We start from the raw sequence: 20304 nt of genomic DNA on the forward strand, positions 1-20304 counted from the left end.
GTAGGGCAAGAAAGGAGAGGACGGGTCACGTGCGGCCGGCGGCCTGAGGTCACGTGACGGGCTCCTGGGAGGAGGGAACTGGGGCTAGGACTTCTCCTAAAGGAAGAGGCGTGAAGTGGGGGGGACGCGGCGGCGGCGGCAGCGCTGACAATGGTGAGTGCACGGCGGCCCGCGCGCTCGCCCGCAGCCTTTGTCCCGGAGCGCGCGGCGGAACGGCCAACGGCGGGCCCGATGTCGCGGGAACGGCTCTTGGGAGCGGCAGGAGAGGGTAGGCGGGCAGGGCGGGGAGCCGGGTTAGGCCTGTCTGGCCGCCGCGGGGCTAGGGAAGAGCGGGCTGCGCCGCTTCTTCCCGGTCTCGGCGAGGCCCGACTACCTGCGGGTGACGAGGCGTTCTCCTGGCCATGTCGGAGCCTCTGCCAGCGTTCTTCGATCGGCTATGGGGGGCCGTGGCTGGGTACTCGGATCCCGCCTCTGCGGGCCCGCCACCGCCTCCCCTTCCAAGGTAGCCAGACCTTCTGCTCCTCCTGGGCAGCCTCACTTCCTTTCAGATGGGGTGACCCAAGAGTTCCCCAGTTCGGGACTCGGTGGACTTGGTCACTCTTCCAGTGTTGATCAGGAGCTTGGTAAACGTTGAATTTACCAAGCTCCTTGAGTCTTTTTTTTTTCTTTTTAAACTAGCATATGGTGATTCCCTGCGATTTCCTGACCCCAGGTTAGCCTTAACGTTGACACTTGTAGAATGAGAGAGAAAAAGAAAAGGACGTTGGAGGGGAGGACGTTTTTAAGTCAAAGGCAGTAGTTTCGTGCCCACTGGTTTAAACGTTGGCTCTCATTTCCTTCACCAAGCCATTCTGGAAACTTATCTCTTCGGGATGTTGAAATGGCCTAGGGAGCAGAGGAGGGAGGGAAATCAGTACTTTAACCACAATTAGTGGGAAGCACAAGCGTGAGCACGATGGCATTTAGCTTTGTGTGTGTTGGCGATTTCCTCTAGATTGGATCTCATTTGACTCATTTTATGGTAGTATTCATTTACTTGGTTCACTTAGCATGCATATGTTGAGCGCCTACTGTGTACTTTCCTTTAATAGTACCTGGTTTCCCAGAGCTCACCCAGCTGCTTGAGACTTTTGGCTTAAAGACTAAACTAGGCTTATTTTTTGAAAAAGTTACATTTGATGAATACATTTTAAAGTCAGGAATCGAGTTGTTTTAAATTTAAAAAAGAAAAGGAGCACAGAAATGTTCCTTCTTAAACTTCAAGCCCTTTTCTCTTTTTTTCATCAGATACACTTAGGCGCTCCCAGGGGCTCTGAGCAAGACTGAATCAGCCCTTGCTCTCTTGTAGCTTGTAGTCCAGAAGGAGATAAACATTTGTGTGATTGTTTAACGTGGAAACAAATAAAACAGCTGTGATAAGAAGGAAGTATTGGGGGACCTTGACTAGTCAGGGGGCTAGAGATGGCTTCTTTAATTGAATATAATTTGCAAATAAAACGTAAAAGGCCCTATTTTTTGCTTACATTTAAAATTACTACTTTTAACGCATTATTTTCAATAACAATTTTTATTTTCAAGTTACTCGTGAAACAAATACAATTGTAAAGCTTGGAAACACTGAAATAGGCACAAGTGTAATAATATATGTATGAAAATTTGCTGTTTCATTGCTCCTGTATGCACTAAGTGAATAAATTTTGAGAGCTTCTCTTCTGCCTCACCTTGAGTTGCGTTTCTTTACAGCCAAAGGATGTAGTGAAATTTCTTCAGTGAGGGCTATAAAATTCATCTTTTAACATCCACTTGTAATTTTGCTAGATAGTAATGCTCAATGTTGGGTTACAAATTACGTGAAAAATCTTATTTAAAGGCTACCTAAGAGTTTTAATTTGTATAATTTCTAATATTGCTCCTGAAAATCCCATATTTGAATACATACTTGAAGGTATCTTTTCTAAAAGATCTTGGTAGTCTTTCTCTTAAGATTTCAGAAGTGCCTCTTGTAATTTCAGCAGAAGTGTATGTTAATATATCCTAACCTTCTTTACGGCTTTTATTCCTTTGCCTTGTAGTCCTCACCATTCTGACAATTCTGTATTTTTCCCTCTTTATATAAATCAGAAGTATTATCATTTGACTGTGAATAATTTTTAAAAGATTTAAATTTTGTAACATTTTGTTTGAAATGATAGGATGTGCAAGAAGATGCACATCTTGAAATAAAAACTTTATTTGTTTAATTGGGATCTTAGATCCCTGACCAGGGATGGATCAAACCTGTGCCCTTGGCAGTGAAAGTGCTGAGTCCTAACCACTATTTATGAAATACTTCATGCATGCAGAAAATGATTGAGGACAACAGATAGTTTTTATATATTTTTAGTGCCTAACAATTTTTAAGTTTTACATATGGTGTCAAAACAAGACTTATTGTTTACAATTACTAATTGTCGTTAGTTAATGGTGAAGTTTATGTACTTTTAAGTCTGTTTTATACCATTTTAATTAGTGGCAACTTTGACATTTTATTTTTGATTATTGATCTTTTAATATCAACTTTCAAATCCCAGTTCAGTTGTATATGTTAAGCATTATGTATGTGGGAAAAAGTGACCATAATATTTTGTTTCATTTGTAAAACAGTTGTTATAGTTTTCAAATCTCATTTTTCCTGAAACTAACTCTAGGAAGTATTAAGGGGGAATAAAAAAATAAATTTTATTTTTCTGCCTCGGTTTTATAATTCAAATTTTGAGACTGACATCATCTATTCTTTCATAATTGTTTCTCTCACAGCAGCTCCCCACTACCTGCCCCCTTTGCTGGATCAGTGCTTTGCAGGTAGTTGATGATTAGTCAATACCAGCTGACTGATTTTGACCTGCTGTACATTCTCATATTTGTAGCTCTTAGGAGAATGTATACCATTTTGAGCAAGTTGTGAGTTTAAAACTTGGGGGTATGAAAGCTAACTAGGAAGGGACTAAACATCTTGTCAAAAGGAAAATTTGCTCTTTATATATTTGCAGTATAAGTACTAATCTGGTAATTCATTGAGTTGCTTTCTTGAAATTATAATCCTTTTGTTAATAAAGGATTAATAAAAACAAAGAAGCAGGAATTTCCTTGTGATCCAGTGGTTGGGACTCTTGTGTTTTCACTGCCAAGGGCCCAGGTTTGATAACCAAGGTCCCACAAGCAGTGTGGTGTAGGCAAAAAAAAAAAAAAAAACAAACCCAAAAAACAAAGAAGCAAGCTCAGAATTTAGGAAAACAGTCTCCGTCCATCATATTAGTAGTATCACCCTGTGATCCACATAGCCTTAGCAGGATTGTTAGCTTGTTTGCCGTTACCCTTCCTCCTGAGCACAGAACTGAGCCTTAACTCAAGCTCCTTGCTCTAGACTTTACTACTGCATCAATGCCAATTTCCTGGGGGAGGGCTGGTCTTAACAAACCTGCCAAGTTTTAGCTCATTTCTTTTATGTATCCATTTATTTTTTATTATCAGGACAGTATGTGTTTTACTCAAAATTAACAATCAACAAGTATTTGAGTGCCTTCTACTAAATGCCACGTGCTGCCCCTGGCCACTGAGTCTTCAGTGCTGAGCAAAGGATAAGGGCTCTGTCCTCATGAAGTTTATAGTTCAGTTGGGGAGTCAGGTACTCAGTAAGTACACAGATTATAATAAGTGGGCTTCCCTGGTGGCTCAGACGGTAAAGAGTTTGCTTGCAATGCAGGAGACCTGGGTTCAATCCGTGGGTTGGGAAGATCCCATGGAGAGGGAAATGGCAACCCACTCCAGTACGCTTGCCTGGAAAATTTCATGGACAGAGAAGCCTGGTGGGCTACAGTCCATGGGGTTGCAGAGTTGGACATGACTGAGCGACTAACATTTTTATAATAAATGAAGTAAACCTACATGGTGTTGCACTTCCCAAATTTGGAGAATTCAGTTTTGATTAGGAAGTTAGGGAAGGCCTCTTTGTGGAGGTGAGTCACAGTGAAAGGATGACTTTGTTAGGATTACTTGGTCTAGGACAAGAAGGAGTCTGGGCGTATTTGAGAACTTGGATCATTTGAGGCTGGTGTGGCTGGAGGGATGAATAGAGCAAGATATGTATAGGCCATGTTATGGAATACATTGTATATGTGTATGTTTAGCATTTTATTAAAGTAAGTGTTAACTATAGAAAAGTACACAAGTAATACTCCATTGTGTATATGTACCATAGCTTTCTTATCCATTCATCTGTTGATGGACATCTAGGTTGCTTCCATGTCCTGGCTATTATAAACAGTGCTGCGATGAACATTGGGGTACACGTGTCTCTTTCCCTTCTGGTTTCCTCAGTGTGTATGCCCAGCAGTGGGATTGCTGGATCATAAGGCAGTTCTATTTCCAGTTTTTTAAGGAATCTCCACACTGTTCTCCATAGTCAGCCATTAAAAAGAATACATTTGAATCAGTTCTAATGAGGTGGATGAAACTGGAGCCTATTATACAGAGTGAAGTAAGCCCGAAAGAAAAACACCAATACAGTGTACTAACGCATATATATGGAATTTAGAAAGATGGTAACGATAACCCTGTGTACGAGACAGCAAAAGAGACACTGATGTATAGAACAGTCTTATGAACTCTGTTGGAGAGGGAGAGGGTGGGAAGATTTGGGAGAATGGCATTGAAACATTGATACATATAATATCATGTATGAAACGAGTTGCCAGTCCAGGTTCGATGCACGATACTGGATGCTTGGGGCTAGTGCACTGGGACGACCCAGAGGGATGGTATGGGGAGGGAGAGGGGAGGAGGGTCCAGGATGGGGAACACATGTATACCTGTGGCGGATTCATTTTGATATTTGGCAAAACTAAATCAATTTGTAAAGTTTAAAAATAAAAAAAAGTAAAAAAAAAAAAGTACACAAGTAAGTGTACAGCCTGATGAACTTTCACAAAGTCAATATACCTGTGTATTAAGCTCTCAGATAAAACCAAACAGAACATTAATAGTACCCCAGTGCTTCCTTCCAGCTACTTCCTGACTTCTAATACCACTATAATGTGCATCATGTTTTTGATTTTTTAATAAACGGAATAATACAGTGTGTATTTTTGTGTCTGGTCTCTTTCACTCAATGTGTATGTGAGATTCATTTTTGTTTTCTGTCCTGTAATTGATTCCATTGCCCACTGTATGAATATAGATAAAAATGTATGTATCCATTTTCTCATTGATAAATATTTGGATTATTTCCTAATTGGACCTGTTGTGAACAATGATATTATGAACATTCTTATATTGGTCTCCTGGTTTCTGTTTAGGGTAGATACTTAGGGGTATAATTGCTGGATCATTGATGTATATATATATCTTTAACTTTACCAGATAATGCCAACTATTTTCTAAAGTAGTTGTTCCAATTTATACTGCCACCAGCATATTGAAGGATTTGATTGGGTTTATTTATTTTTTTTCTGTTGCACTGCACAGCATTCCAAACCTTAGTTCCCCAACCAAGCATCGAACCTGTGCCGGTACAATGGAAGCATGACATCCTAACCGCTGGGCCTCCAAGGAAGTCCCCAGATTTATGTTTTTAAGAGATAACTCTGTGTAAATTTTTAAAAAGACTAGAAAACTAGCTTTTATAGCAGGCAAAAAATAATCCACAACTATATCTGACATTGGAATAGCCAATGGATTCTGTATTATTTCTAGCTAATGTGTTTTGCCATTCATAAGCAGTTGATCTTTGTCTCTTTTACTTCTGTCATATTCAGGATTTACAGAACAAGGCTTACACACTTTGTTTAGAAAAATTAACAAATTTAATTAGTCTCCTCTATTAGAGCCAGTTTTATTTCAAGGGTTTACACAATGTAACATATCCTGTTCAGACTTATATAGCAGTAGGCTTTCCATAAGCAGTACATTGTAATAATTCATGAGTAATTGGGATTGTATGAGTTTCATTATAAGAGTATAATGAAAGAACCTCAAAGATGTATAACTAAACGTAACTTTCAATCCAGATGTTAAGATTTATTTTTTAGATTTTTGGTATATGTTAGAATTTGATTATAGTGGTTACTTATAGAAATGATTGAAATTATAGTGTGTTTCAATTTCTTTAGTTTTGGGGGGCTATTTTATTGTGGTAGAAAACATTTATCTGCAATAAATTTTTAAGGGTACAGTGCAGCATTAGCTATATGTATATTGTATGAAATTTATTTAGTTTTGATGCAGTATTTGGTATGAATTCTTACTTCATCCTGAATTCATAGGTTAACTTTAGGTTATAGGTAATCAAGTTTGAATTTTAAACTGTAGTGACTGACAAAACAATTGTGAGAATTTTTCTTTTATTTTAGAGTTTTCTTGGAGGATTTTTTGGTCCCATTTGTGAGATCGACGTTGTCCTTAATGATGGGGAAACCAGGAAAATGGCGGAAATGAAAACTGAAGATGGCAAAGTAGAAAAGCACTATCTTTTCTATGATGGAGAATCTGTTTCAGGAAAGGTAAATATTTTGTTTGGAGAATTATCTAGTTGTAGAATATTAGAATTAGTCATGAAAGTGGCTTGTGCTTTATCTAAATTTGAATGATTTTATTAGAGATGGAAAATGTTTTCAGAAGGTCAGCTGAAAGCTTTGATTCAACAGAATACTTGCAGGAATGGTTACTGGGCAGAGTCTAAATTAAATTGTGTGCAGAATTTTGTGTTTGTGACCATGTGAGTCTGTTTAACATAAGACAGTTTCTACAGTGGGGCTGTGATCCACTCAAAGTTTGTTTCTCCTTTAATTGAGTTACGGAGATTGGGGATAATTCTCCAGTTGAGTTCAATGGCTCAGTCATGTCTGACTTTTTGCGACCCCATGAATCACAGCACGCCAGGCCTCCCTGTCCATCACCAACTCCCAGAGTTCACTCAAACTCATGTCCATCGAGTCGGTGGTGCTATCCAGCCATCTCATCCTTTGTCGTCCCCTTCTCCTCCTGCCCCCAATCCCTCCCAGCATCAGAGTCTTTTCCAATGAGTCAACTCTTCGCATGAGGTGGCCAGAGTATTGGAGTTTCAGCTTCAGCATCAGTCCTTCCACTGAACACCCAGGACTGATCTCCTTTAAGATGGACTTGTTGGATCTCCTTGCAGTCCAAGGGATTCTCAAGAGTCTTCTCCAACACCACAGTTCAAAAGCATCAGTTCTTCGGCGCTCAGCTTTCTTCACAGTCCAACTCTCACATCCATACATGGCCACTGGAAAAACCATAGCCTTGACTAGATGGACAGCTTTCTAAAAGTTTTTTTCTCATTCTTTATAGACAGTCTGTACTACTGTCATTGTGTCTATTGATCTCATTTCTTGATACTCTGTAGAGGATTTAAGCACATTTAGAATGTGTCCATGCATGGTCAGATACATTTGTGATACCTTCTGTGGTTTAACTTTTTCCCCCTTTTCCTTACCAAGGATTATTCGTATACCTTATGGAATATGATTACTACTCATTAATTTGTGATACTGAAGAATGGTAATATCCTAGATAAAATCAAATCATAAAATGTTTGAAATAATTTTTCTAAATATAAACGATTAAAAAAATATTAAGAGTTTTTCTCTCCTGCTCGTTAAGGTAATACATACACATGGTAAACAGTTTGGGAAATAAAATAATTATAAAATAATTATAATTATCTATAGTTCCATCATATGGAAATAACTCACTATTAAAATTTGAATGTGTTTCTTCCTAGTCTCTCTGCATTAATTAATGTTTATGTATATGTAATATATTAAGCATACCTTTTCCCTACTGTTGGATATTTAACTCATTTCTGTTTTTCAAATTGCTTGTAATATATCCCCATATCTTTAGTAATACAGACATTTTATACATAAGTATAAAGACCTTATATGAAGGGTCCTGCAATACAGGAGACCTAGGTTCAGTCCATGGGTTGGGAAGATCCCATGGAGAGGGAAATGGCAACCCACTCCAGTACGCTTGCCTAGAAAATTCCAAGGATGGAGGAGCCTGGTGGGCTACAGTCCATGGGGACACGACTGAGCGACTTTGAGTAGAAGGGGTAGAGATACCAATCTAGTTTTTCTAGGGAGAGACTGAACCTCAGATTTTCAAAATTTATAGACATAACACCACCAAAAACAAGTCTTACCACACTAGTCTAGGCTTTGTAAAATGTCTGAATACAGTTCAAAGATCATTGGGCTGGAGTTGGAAGATCTAGCCTTGGACTTTACCATGGTCTTGATAGGTAGCTCTGGGCAGTCATTTAACTTTCTGGATCTCACCTGTAAGTTGAGGTTGGACTAAATCATTGGTTTCCAAACTTTGTTATGCATTGTAGGAAGAATACTTCATGTATTAGAAAAAAAAAATCTTAGAGACTGGAAGACCTGACATCCTACCTAGAGCAAGAATATTCCTGACATGTGAGCTGTCTATGTATACTTTTTTTTTTTAATGTATACCTTTTTTTTTTCCAGGTTTTTTTCTAAGAGTAGTTTTAGATTTACGTAAAATTGAGAGGGAGGTATAGAGATTTCCCATTATCGACATCAGCCCCTAGAATGGTACAGTTTTGATCAAGGATGAACATACATTGATACATTATAGTCACCCAAAGTTTGTAGTTTACCTAAGGGTTCACTTGTGGTGATGTATATTCTGTGGGTTTGGACAGATGTATAATGTATAATATAATAATAATAATATACTCTACAAATGTTGTGTTTCCTTTTTGGTAGTGCTTTTTGTATCCTATTTACGACATCTTTGCCTACCTTATGGGCATGAAGATATTCTCCTGTTCCTCCTATAATTTTAAGTAGTTTTATATTTCCCATTTAGATTCTCTGTTTTTTGAAATTCATTTTGTCTTTATGACATAAGAGTCAAGACTACTTATTATTTTTTTCCCCTATGGATATCTAATTGACCCAGGACATTTATTGAAAAAGCCATCCTTTCCACCACTGCATTGTAGCATCACCTTTGTCAGTAACCAGAGGTTGTATGAGTCTGTTGCAGCCTCTCTGTTCTATTCCATTGTTTTATTTGTGATATATACTTTCATTTCTATTTAAAAAAAATAGCTTTATTGAGTTACAATTCACAGGCTTACCCCGAGTATATACAGTTAGGAGATTGTCCCTACTTGTGCGGAGTTGTGCAGCTGCCATCACTAGCTCATTCCATACTGTTTTCATCACCCGAAGAAACACCGTAGCATTAGCAGTCATTCACTTGGCGCCATATACTAATGTTTGTATAAGTCCTCATAAGATTTTGTGTGTTAAAACTTAATCCTTAGTATGGTGTACTTGTAGGTGGGGTGGGGCTGAGTGGAGGGGGCGGGGGAGAGGCTTTGGGAAATGATTAGGTCATGAGGGCTGTGCCCTCATGAATGGGATTAGTGTCCTCAGAGAAGTCTTGTGTGCACCTTCTGACATGTGAGGACATAGTGAAAAGGCAGCCGTCTGTGAACCAGAAAGCAAACTCTCCCAGACACCAAATCTGCTGGTGCTTTGATCTTGAACTTCACAGCTTCCAGAACTGTTAGCAGTAAATTTATGTTGTTTTTAAGCCACCTAGTCTGTGGTTTTTTGTTACAGCAGCGTGAGTGAACTAAGACTCACCTAGCATCCACTAATCTACAGATGTGCTTTCTTTCTCTGTGGATTTGGCCTATTCTGGACATTCCGTATAAATAGAATCATACAACATGTGGCCTTTGTGTTCAGCTCCTTTCACTTAGCATAATGTCTTCAAGGTTTATTACTTTTAAGAAAATTTTTGGTCAAAAATATAATACAGTTTGCTATTTTAACCATTTTTAATGTATATAATTCAGTAGCAGTAATCACATTCACAGTGTTGTACAATCACCAGCACTATTTTGAAATTTTTTCATCATCCCGAACAGAAACTTTGTACTCATTAAGCAATAGCTGTCCTTTTCCCTTTTCTCCCAGTCCATGGATATCTCTAGTCTACTGTTTTTCCCTGTAAATTTGCCTGTTCTGGGTTTCTTCTATTTCATATAAGTAGTTATACAAGATCTGTCTTTTTGTGTCTGCCTCATTTCATGTAGCATAATGTTTTCAAAGTTCTTTCATGTTGTAGCATTTATCAAAGCACTATTCTTTTTTATGGCTGAATGATGTTTTAGTATATATTTGTCTAGTATGTGGATGTACATTTCTTCATCCTTCAGTTGAGGACATTTCAGTTAAGTATACTTGGGTTTCTATTTATTGACTATTAAGAATATTTCTGTACATTTGTGTATACATTTTTGTGTGACTGTGTTTTCATTTCTCTGGAGTGTAGACTTAGGAATGGAATTGCTGGGTCATCTGTTACCTTTTAGGGGAACTTCCAGACTTTTCCAGAGCAGCTGTGCCATTTTATATTCTCTCCAGCAGTGTATGAGAGTTCCAGTTTCTTCACATTCTTTGCAGTACTTATATTGTCTGTATTATTTTTTTGTGGGTGAAAAGTGGTCATATGGTTTTGATTTGCATTTCGTTTAATGATGAGTAATATTGAGCATCTTTTCACGTGCTTATTGCTGTTTGTATATCATTTCTGGAGAAAAGTCTGTTCATATCATTTGACCATTTTTAATTGGGTTGTCTGTCTTTTGATCATTGAGTTGTAAGAGTTCTTTATGTAGTCTAGATACAAGTCCTTTATCAGTAATATTTTGCAGACATCTTCTGTGAGTTGTCTTTTCACTTTCTTGATGGTATCTTGAAGCACTAGTTTTTTGTTTGATGATGTCCAATTTATCTTTTTTTAAAATTTCACTTCTCATGCTTTTGGTGTCATTTGAGAAACAGTTTCCCATCCAAGATAATGAAGATTTACACCTGTGTTTTCTTCTAAGAATTTCATAACTGTAGCTCTTACATTTAGGTCTTTGCTACATTTTGAATTAATATTTATGTGTGATGTGAGGTAGGGATCCAGTTTCTTTGTTTTGTATGGTGAGATTGAGTTGTTCTACTACCGTTTGTTGAAAAGAATATTCTTTCCCCATTGAATTGTCTTGGGACTCCTGTAGCATAGACTTTTTAAAGTTAAACTTAATTGCTGTTTGTCAAAAAAAAAAAGCTGCAAAGAAAGAAACAAAATTACCCATAGAATTTTTATTTTCTGTAGTTTAAAAAATATAATTGGCATTATACTTGTATACAGTTTGACCATGCTTCCTACATGTAACATATCATGCACATCTTCTCACATCATTAAAAATTCTTTGACCTTATTATTTTAATTATACTCTATCATGTGATATACTCCAATTTAATTATTTACTTCTTTTTCTGACATATTAATTTGGAAGGTGAATAACTAAACCCACCCTGGTTATAGATGTTGAAGATATAGAAGTATGAATATTTTAATTACATAGTTTATAAACAGAAGTATTTGAACTTATTTTTATTGGTTCTTGACTTCTATTGAGAAGCATTGTTTGAAAGAACAGCTTTTAAGAGTCATATTACCAATATTTTTTACAGTAAAGAACAAACCTGGGAGTATGTGTTTTTTTGTATTTTAGCTAATCCTTAAATGGGTGCAATTTTGTTTTTAATATCTGTGTACTTTATATTTTGTCAAATTAAAATGTGTAATAAGGTTTCCATTTAGCAGATACAAATTTAGGGATTTTAGATTATATACTTAATTTCAAAAGTATGTAAGATATATCATACTTAAAATTTAGATCTTTAGATATTCTATTTTTAGGATGAGTCGCAGACTCAGGGCAATAACTGTTGCTTTTAATACCAAAAATTATAGCAATATATGGTTGGTTATAAAAAGCTGAAAGTGATCTTTTAGGTCAGTTTTTGGAATTATTAATAACCTTTATATTAAAATGCTATTATAGAATTGTTTATTTGACCAGAAAACGTATTTGAATAGTCGAAAGTTTTCCCTTTTATTGATTCTTTGTAGTTCTCCAGCTCTAAAGAAACATTCCTTCCTAACAAAGCAGATGCTTTAAATGTACGTATAAGTTCATTAGTGATTGTATAGGAGTAAGTTTTACCTTCTCTGGAGGTATAAGATCATCATAATCTAGGTATGTGGTGGTTTCTCAAACTTCAGAAATGAACACCTGAAGTATTTATATATTATATTCATCTGGAAGGAATCTGCTAGTAGGCCCACAAAGGATTGTTAACATTTCTTAAAATTTCATGTTTTGGCAGGTGAACCTAGCCTTTAAGCAACCTGGAAAGAGGCTAGAGCACCAAGGAATTAGAATTGAATTTGTAGGTCAAATTGGTGAGTTTTAAAATAGTATTAATTTTTTTTGTTGTTAATTGAGTTTGAAGAGAGTTTGATATGGCAGTTAAATAATTGAATTAGAGTTTAGCTTTATGGAAAGAAGGAATTGATTTTGCATAATAAAAGGATTTATTTTATAAACATTAAATAATCATGTTTCTTTTAATTACATTAAATGATATTTGACTCATGCTGCCTTTAGTTGTGATGAAATCTGATTATTAAAAGTGAAAGGAGTTATGTAAGCTACCAGCCTTGAAAAATAATTCAAGTAAATTAGTTGACTCCCTGAAAATTCCATCTGCCGAGGTTTTTCACCAGCTTTATTCACAATTAGCAGTGCCACCTTCATCCTTCACTTGCTAATTACTCATGCCATTTGTCTTCCTAACTTAGTTTATACATGTAGCCAGACTCACCTGTTAACAGAAAATTCCATGTGAAAAGCAAAGTTGTAATTTCTTCTTGACTTAGATCAGCTTGTGTGTTTCCATACATATATTTCTTGCTTTAGCAGGAGTTAAACTATATAAATCTTTGGGTACTGCAGATACAGAAAGAGAAAAGAAAATAGATCCTAGCTTTCTAAGTTTTACTGTCTATTTTGAAAGTATCAAAATTGGAATGGGTAGATGTTTGTTTAGATGTCTATTTTGGATGAGATTATACTTAAGGGGCAAATTATGGTAATTAACTGATAGTTGATTTTAGTCTTTTACATAGTATAGTTTTATCAGGGTAATATATTTGCCTAACTAAAGCAAAACAACAAAGCATTTTTTGTCTTGAAGGGATGAAGTTCAAATAATTGCTGGAAATGTAGCAGTTTAAACAGCTTATTATTGGGCAAACCCTACCTAACTACACTAAAGGATTGAATTCTTTCATAACAGAAATTTTTATTTTGCTATGCCACTTGAATTTTTTTAAGCCCATGTAGAGCAAAATAGGATAATAGAATTCAGATCATAGTTCTGGTATTTAAAATGAAGGCAAATCCAAGTAATTCTTTTGATAAAAATTATTTGCTCTGGAAGTAGAAGTTTGGGTTTTGATGAGATGGATATCAAACATAATTGGTCTTTCACTTTTTTAAATTTCTTAGAGCTTTTCAATGACAAGAGTAATACTCACGAATTTGTAAACCTAGTGAAAGAACTAGCCTTACCTGGAGAACTGACTCAGAGCAGAAGTTATGATTTTGAATTTATGCAAGTTGAAAAGCCATATGAATCTTACATCGGTGCCAATGTCCGCTTAAGGTATGAATTGACTTTGTCTACAGTTTATGATACACAAACCAGAAGGTAATGACTACTATTGAATGTCTTGAAATTCTAATTATAATTTTAGACGGAAGACTTAAGATTTTGAAAATTCTGTCAAATATATATATATATATTTTTTTTTTTTTTTCTGGCTAATGCAGATCTGATGTAATAAGATCCTTCTATCAGATTTGTGTGTGTGTTTGTGTGTGTGTGTGTGTGTGCACGCACGTGTGCTCAGTCATGTGCAACTCTTTGCGACCCCATGAACTGTAGCCTGCTGGCTCCTCTGTCCATGGAACTTTCTAGGGAAGAATACCAGAGTGGGTTGCCATTTCCTACTCTAGGGGATCCTCCTGGCCCAGGGATTGAACCTGCATCTCTTGGGTCTCCTGCATTGGCAGGCAGAGTCTTTACCACTGTGCCACCTGGGAAGCCCTCTATAAGATTCAGAGGATCCCATTATGAGAAGTTTTAGTCACATACTTCCCTTGTATGTACCTCAGTTTCTTAGATACTTCATTTGTCTTGTAAGTGGAATTACCCTCTAAATCCATTAGTTTCCCAATGAATCTCATTTAGTTTATGGTTAAGAAGTGATGTAGAAAAAAAAGAAAAAAAGAATCCATCCAGAGAGATGTCCTCAAATAAGCTTGATGGTAGTATTCCAAATTGATCTAAAAAGTATGTCCACTATTCTTAAAATTGAACTTTGTATTTTTTCCATGGTGAAGGCATTTACTTAAAAATGAAAATTTCTTCATGAAGTAAATGGAGTAAATTGATCCCTAAGGAGTTTCAGGAAGGAGAATGCTAAAGTTTGCTTATTTAAAACACTGAGATATCTCACAGGAGGTTTAACTTGTCCTCTCCATTGACTTTTGTAGGTATTTTCTTAAAGTGACAATAGTAAGAAGACTGACAGACTTGGTAAAAGAGTATGATCTTATTGTTCACCAGCTTGCTACCTATCCTGATGTCAACAACTCGATTAAGATGGAAGTGGGCATTGAAGATTGTCTGCACATTGAATTTGAATATAATAAATCAAAGTAAGTACCTTTTACAAACAGATAAATGGTCAGGGAAAATTAAGAAATAAACCTTTTATGTCTTTGTAAATTGGTCAAAGAAAGGATAGAGTCAACATTAATCTGATGTTAAGAGACCATCAGAATCTCTGAACTGAAAGAAAGAAACTTTAGAAGGAATTTGGTTTTGTTTTAGTAGGAATTTGACTTGGTGCGGATGTCTTTCATATTCTATTCCTGGTAAGACTCCGCTTGGCCATTTTTTAATAGAGGATCTCACGATCTCAGAAGGCAGCTAATCCTGTAAATCTGTGAAAGTTTATCTTACTGTCTTGGCATCATTTCAGCTGGTCATCTCCTTAAAATAAGCAAAAATGCTTTTTTCTGACTACATGAACAATACCTTTTTATTATTAAAAAAATTGACAATGTAGAAAAGTCAAGGGAAATAAAAATACCACGTATTTTCACCTTTACCACTTAACCACTATTAATATCCTTTTGTATAGCTTTCCATGGGAGGGGGTATATGTATTTATATATATTGTGTTTTTTCAGAAATGGGCTCTTATTTTATTTATTGTCTTTTTAAACTTTCACCAAAGTATATATCTAAAAATATTAATAATTTCTTAACATGTTCACATACCTAGTCAGTATTCATTTCCTTAAATGACTTAAAAAGTTTGTTCATGTCAGTATCCAAACAAGATTTGTTCAAATCCAGTGGATGCAAACTCACTTAACAAACACACTAATCAAAAAACATTTGGTTTTTTGATACTTAAATCTGTTTTATGTTTTCCCTTTTATTTATTTTTTCATTAAAGTTTGTTTGTTGAAGAAATGAATGTTCATTCTTTTATCTTCTTCCTGTGCACTCTTCTGGTATATGAATTTTAAAAAAATATATCTATTTGTTGTTGACTGTGCTGGCTCTTTGTTGCTGCGGGCGGGGTCTCCTCTCTAGTTGAGGTGTGTGGGCTTCTCATTGCAGTGGATTCTCTTGTTGTGGAGCCCGGGCTTTATGGTGAGCATGCCTCAGTGGCTGGGACTCAGAGGCTTAGTTGCCCCATAGCATGTGAGATGTTCCCAGACCAGGGATCAAACCTGTGTCCTATGGATTGCAAGGTGAATTCTTAACTATTGGGAAGCATTACATGATTTTTATTGCTTGTCATGTCCCAGTTTATATCACTGAAATTGTGATACACGTGTGTTCAGAGTCTTAAATTATATTGTTGATAAAATTATTAGTTTAGGACCTAAAACTTGTCACTGGAAGTCTCCCTTCAGAGAGACATAATTGCATTAGTCAACTCTTGGGATATTATTTTGAGATTCAAACCTAGAGAAGGTCTCTTTGTGACCAGGTGATTTTTGAACTGTGCTATTCTAGCACTTGGAGTAATACACTAAACACATGTATAAAGTTTTTAATGTTCGGAACATCTCCATATGCCAAACATTTTCAGGCATAAAAATCTTAATTTTCCTTGCTTAAGTTCTTTAGAAATGAAGTTGACCTCTAAATAGGTGACTAACAATTACTCTGGTTAAGTTTACCCTCTGAGGTTTATTGATGATCAAGTAAAAGTTTTTTTCCTAATTTTTATAGTAAAATGATGAATACTCTTGAAAAAAAGGAACATTAAATACATGAATAGTCAGAATGGTATTCTTAAATAGTAATTATCCTACAGATATCTAATAAACCTTTTCAGGACATATTTCACTCTTTGTTTTGTAAACTGATATTTAGTAAGTGACAAATATTCTTTCCCTAAAGGTATCATTTAAAGGATGTGATTGTTGGAAAAATTTACTTCTTATTAGTAAGAATAAAAATCCAACATATGGAGTTACAACTGATTAAAAAAGAGATCACAGGAATTGGTAAGTTAAAGGGTTCTTGAATTGACGTTCATTTTAGTTGAAATTTTAAAATCTTAAAATACTGTTTAAACTTAAATATCTACCTTGGATACTAACTTTGATATTTAATATTGCTGGCAGTGAGTTACTCATTTATGTTTTTAAAAATTAGTTTTTGAGTAGATAATTCACATGGTTCAAAAATAAAATGTGAATGATTATACAGTAAAAAGTGTCCTGTTTATGTATTCCAGCTACTCATAGGTGATACAAGTTTTAAAATGGTTTAAACATTTATTCATACACATGCAAGTGCCTCTTTATTACACCCTTCCTTTTAGTCAAGTGGTTATGTACAGTGCATACTTTAGAGACACTTCAGTTAATAATATCATTTCACATGTGTTGGTTTACATGCAGAATAAAATCTTAGAAGTGGAGTTGCTGTTTCCAAGGGTATATTCATTTGTAATTTTGATTAATATTATCAGTTTGTCCTCTTTATGGACCGTACCAATTTGCATTACTACCAGCAATGAATGTAGGAAGGTGCCTTTTTTCCCATGTGTTCTCATAAGCACAATGTTATAAAACTTTCTGGTCTCATGGGGAAAAGGTTCCCCATTGTAGTTTTGATTCATTTTTCTCATTCAAGTGAGGGTGAGTATATTTTCATGTGTATAAAAGCCATTTGTATTTCTTTCCTATAAACTGCCTATCCATATCCTTTGCCGCATCTCTATTGGATTATTAGTCTTTTCCTTTTGAAGTGTAGAAACTCTTTATATGTTAGAGAAATCAACCCCATTCTCTGTATTAAGAGCAGCAAAATTCCCCATTTGCCTTGCTTGTGGTAGTTTTTACCATGTAGAAGTTCTTGACGTTTGTGTAAGTCACCTTTGTCAGTTTTTCCTTTTACGGATTCTGGGTTTTGTACCACAGAAAGGCCTTTTTTACATTGAGGTTCTAAAAATAATCTTCTATGCTTGATTCTACTAAAGTAATACATTGTAGTTTAGGAATTTTGTTTAAAGTTTTAATTGATTTGGAATTTGTCCTGATGTAAGCAAGAAACAGCTATGGATCCAGCTTTACTTTTCTCCAGATAGCTAATGAGTTACCCCAGATCATTTATTGGTTCATAACTGCTTTTTAATTTTTCCTTTTTTTTTTGGCTGCACTATGGGGCTTCTGAGATCTCAGTTCCTTGACCAGGGATCAAACCCATGCCCCCTGCAGTGGAAGTGAAAAGTGTTAACCACTGGATCGCCAAGGAATTGCCTATTTTTTCCCCCTAGTTTTAATTAGTATATAGATTTAATTTGTTCCCTTTAATTTTCCTGGTTTTCTGCTAAAAAGAATTGTAGGCACCACTTTTTAAGAATTTATAATTGATCGTCATAAACATCTGTAATTTCTTAATCTGCATTTTTTACCTGCTAAAGTGATTTAAAGATATTAAAACCAAACTTCAATTTCCCATTTGTTGTTTAAAAAAGTTATTTAAACATTTTTTCTAGTTATAAAAATTATGTTTGGGTGTTCTAGAAAATTTTAAATAAGAAATATTTGTACTCATAATCCAGAACAGAGCTTAGTCTTTGCATGTTATATACTTTACAACATTGGGATCACTACCATGTGTTTTGGTGTACTTTTAAAACTTGTATCATTGACTCTTCAGAAGAACTGTATGTCAATTAAGCATTCACTTTGATATTTATCTCTGTTAAAGTTAACAAGAAAAGACATTTTGGGTGTTACAGAGAAAACTAGCATGTCAGGGCACTGCTGTGCCTTCCTAGTTTCTATTTTAGCAGATATTAGAAATGATGGAAGGAAGTCTGTGGAGACTTCCTTATTATTTCTGAGCTGTATACAGTTGACCTGTGAATAACATGAGGTTTGAAATGTGTGAGTCCACTTACAGTGGATTTTGTTTAGTAGTAGATTTTACGCTGCTTTATGATCTGCAGTTGGTTGAATCTGCATAGGAAGGAACTGTGCACAGGGAGGAGTGGAGGACACAGGGTGGGGACTGTAAATTACATGCAGGTTTTCATGTGTGTACAGGGAGGCACTTCAGCCCCTGCAGGTTTTCAGGCGTCTACTGAATTACCTTTGAGAAGAAGGGAGTGAGACCTCAGTTGGGTGGTAAATAAGTGTAGATCAAGAAATAGAAAAGAATGATCAACATTTTCACAAAAGGGGGAAAGTCAGTTAGGACTAAAATAATGTAGTCAGAAAATAGGAAGAAGGTATAAGCCTGGAAATTATATTCTAGCAATATTTAAATTAATATCATTTACATTATTGCCCTAGGACCCAGTACCACAACAGAAACAGAAACAATCGCTAAATATGAAATAATGGATGGTGCACCAGTTAAAGGTAATAAACTTTTCTTTTATTTCTTTTGTGTTATAGGTAGTGCAGATAGCAGTGTTCATGGCAGTTTAGCTTGAAAGTATTTATTCAGTGTGAATATGTGAATTCTTAAAATGATTTTTACAATGATTTTTAAGATCATCTTTGTATAAATACTGAGGAGACTGTAGTAGTACTTTCTGGTTTGAAATAAGGTTTAATTTTTTAATTCAGCTTAAATTTAGAATTTAGGAAAGACACTGATGTATATCTTTTCCCTAGTTCTGAATTTATAATATTTTGTCTTCTGTTACAAGAGTTTCTCTCTGTAAATCTTTTTTTACTCATGCTGAACATAAGGTCCAGTATAGCTGAGCATTCATTCTGTGGGATTTTGGAATTCTATACAGCCCCCAAGAAAATAAGCAGCTCCCTTACTAAATAATTTTCAGTATCTAAGATAATGAAGCCAGTATTTATCATTTTAAATTTATGTCTTTGGCTTTTCTTACTCTGTTAGTAATTACTTCAAAAAGCAGTTAACCATTTATTGAGTGCCAACTACTGATGAGGCATTGTATTCTCAGGCGCTCTGAAGTTCCCTTCCATATACACTTTGAGTTAGGTAGTGGTACCCACTCCAGTGTTCTTGCCTGGAGAGTCCCAGGGACAGGGGAGCCTGGTGGGCTACCGTCTATGGGGTCGCACAGAGTCGGACACGACTGAAGCGACTTAGCAGCAGCAGCAGCAGCAGCAACCCTTATTTTATCCCTGAAACTGAGATGCAGAGGTTAAAAACTTAAGGTAGGCAGAACTACCTCTACCCACTTAGATTTTCAGCTAGAATTGTTTAACAGAATTAATAAGAGAAAAACAGTTTATTAATGCCTGCAGTGCACATCACGCAGGAGCATGAAAGTGAAGTTGCTCAGTCGCTCAGGAACAGGCTACCAGGCTCCTCCGTCCATGGGATTTTCCAGGCAAGAGTACTGGAGTGGGGTGCCATTGCCTTCTCCTCATGAAGGAGAAAAAAACCAAAAAAGTAACTCAAAGCAGTGACTTAGCATTTCAGCTTATATAGCATCTTCAAAAGAACAGTAAATTTGGAGAGAAACAACTGGGCAAAGGAAAGCAGCTTAGGCTTCCAAGTGCACAGACTATGGGAAGGTAAAATATGAGGGAGGAAGCTAGCAGAGTAGGCTTGTTTGCAGATTCCTCTGGTGCCATCCCTGGGCTAAAGAGAGGGTGTCACCAATAAAATAATTTATATCCTGCCTTTAGGCAGAATAGGGGAATTCATTTTTGCTTTCACTGCTGCTTAATTGCCTTCAGCTCAGGAATAATTTTAATGTCAAAGAGGCACATTTTTTGGTGACATATTCTGGTTTCCTTCAAGAGCTAATCATTGCAGA

The 20304-nt window shown here is 36.0% G+C and overlaps 1 protein-coding gene and 1 long non-coding RNA gene across 3 annotated transcripts in view; one reads left to right on the forward strand and one right to left on the reverse strand.

The window, feature by feature from the left end:
* Nucleotides 1-20304, forward strand: part of VPS26A (VPS26 retromer complex component A) — a 25751-nt gene continuing 5447 nt past the window's right edge. The window contains exons 1-7 of the mRNA XM_055534822.1: nt 1-153; nt 6387-6536; nt 12273-12348; nt 13457-13613; nt 14507-14671; nt 16440-16546; nt 18848-18916. Of these exons, the coding sequence (XP_055390797.1) occupies nt 151-153; nt 6387-6536; nt 12273-12348; nt 13457-13613; nt 14507-14671; nt 16440-16546; nt 18848-18916 (727 nt within the window). The 5' untranslated portion in view covers nt 1-150. The remainder of the gene's footprint in view (nt 154-6386; nt 6537-12272; nt 12349-13456; nt 13614-14506; nt 14672-16439; nt 16547-18847; nt 18917-20304) is intronic.
* LOC129619631 (uncharacterized) overlaps nt 8694-20304 on the reverse strand; it is a 20906-nt gene continuing 9295 nt past the window's right edge. For both annotated transcript variants that reach the window (XR_008697985.1, XR_008697986.1), the window contains 2 exons: nt 12771-12895; nt 8694-11163 (listed from right to left, as the gene is read on the reverse strand). This is a non-coding gene — a long non-coding RNA (uncharacterized LOC129619631). The remainder of the gene's footprint in view (nt 11164-12770; nt 12896-20304) is intronic.

The sequence above is a fragment of the Bubalus kerabau genome, chromosome 1, assembly GCF_029407905.1.
Source record: "Bubalus kerabau isolate K-KA32 ecotype Philippines breed swamp buffalo chromosome 1, PCC_UOA_SB_1v2, whole genome shotgun sequence".
Classification (NCBI taxonomy): domain Eukaryota; kingdom Metazoa; phylum Chordata; class Mammalia; order Artiodactyla; family Bovidae; genus Bubalus; species Bubalus kerabau.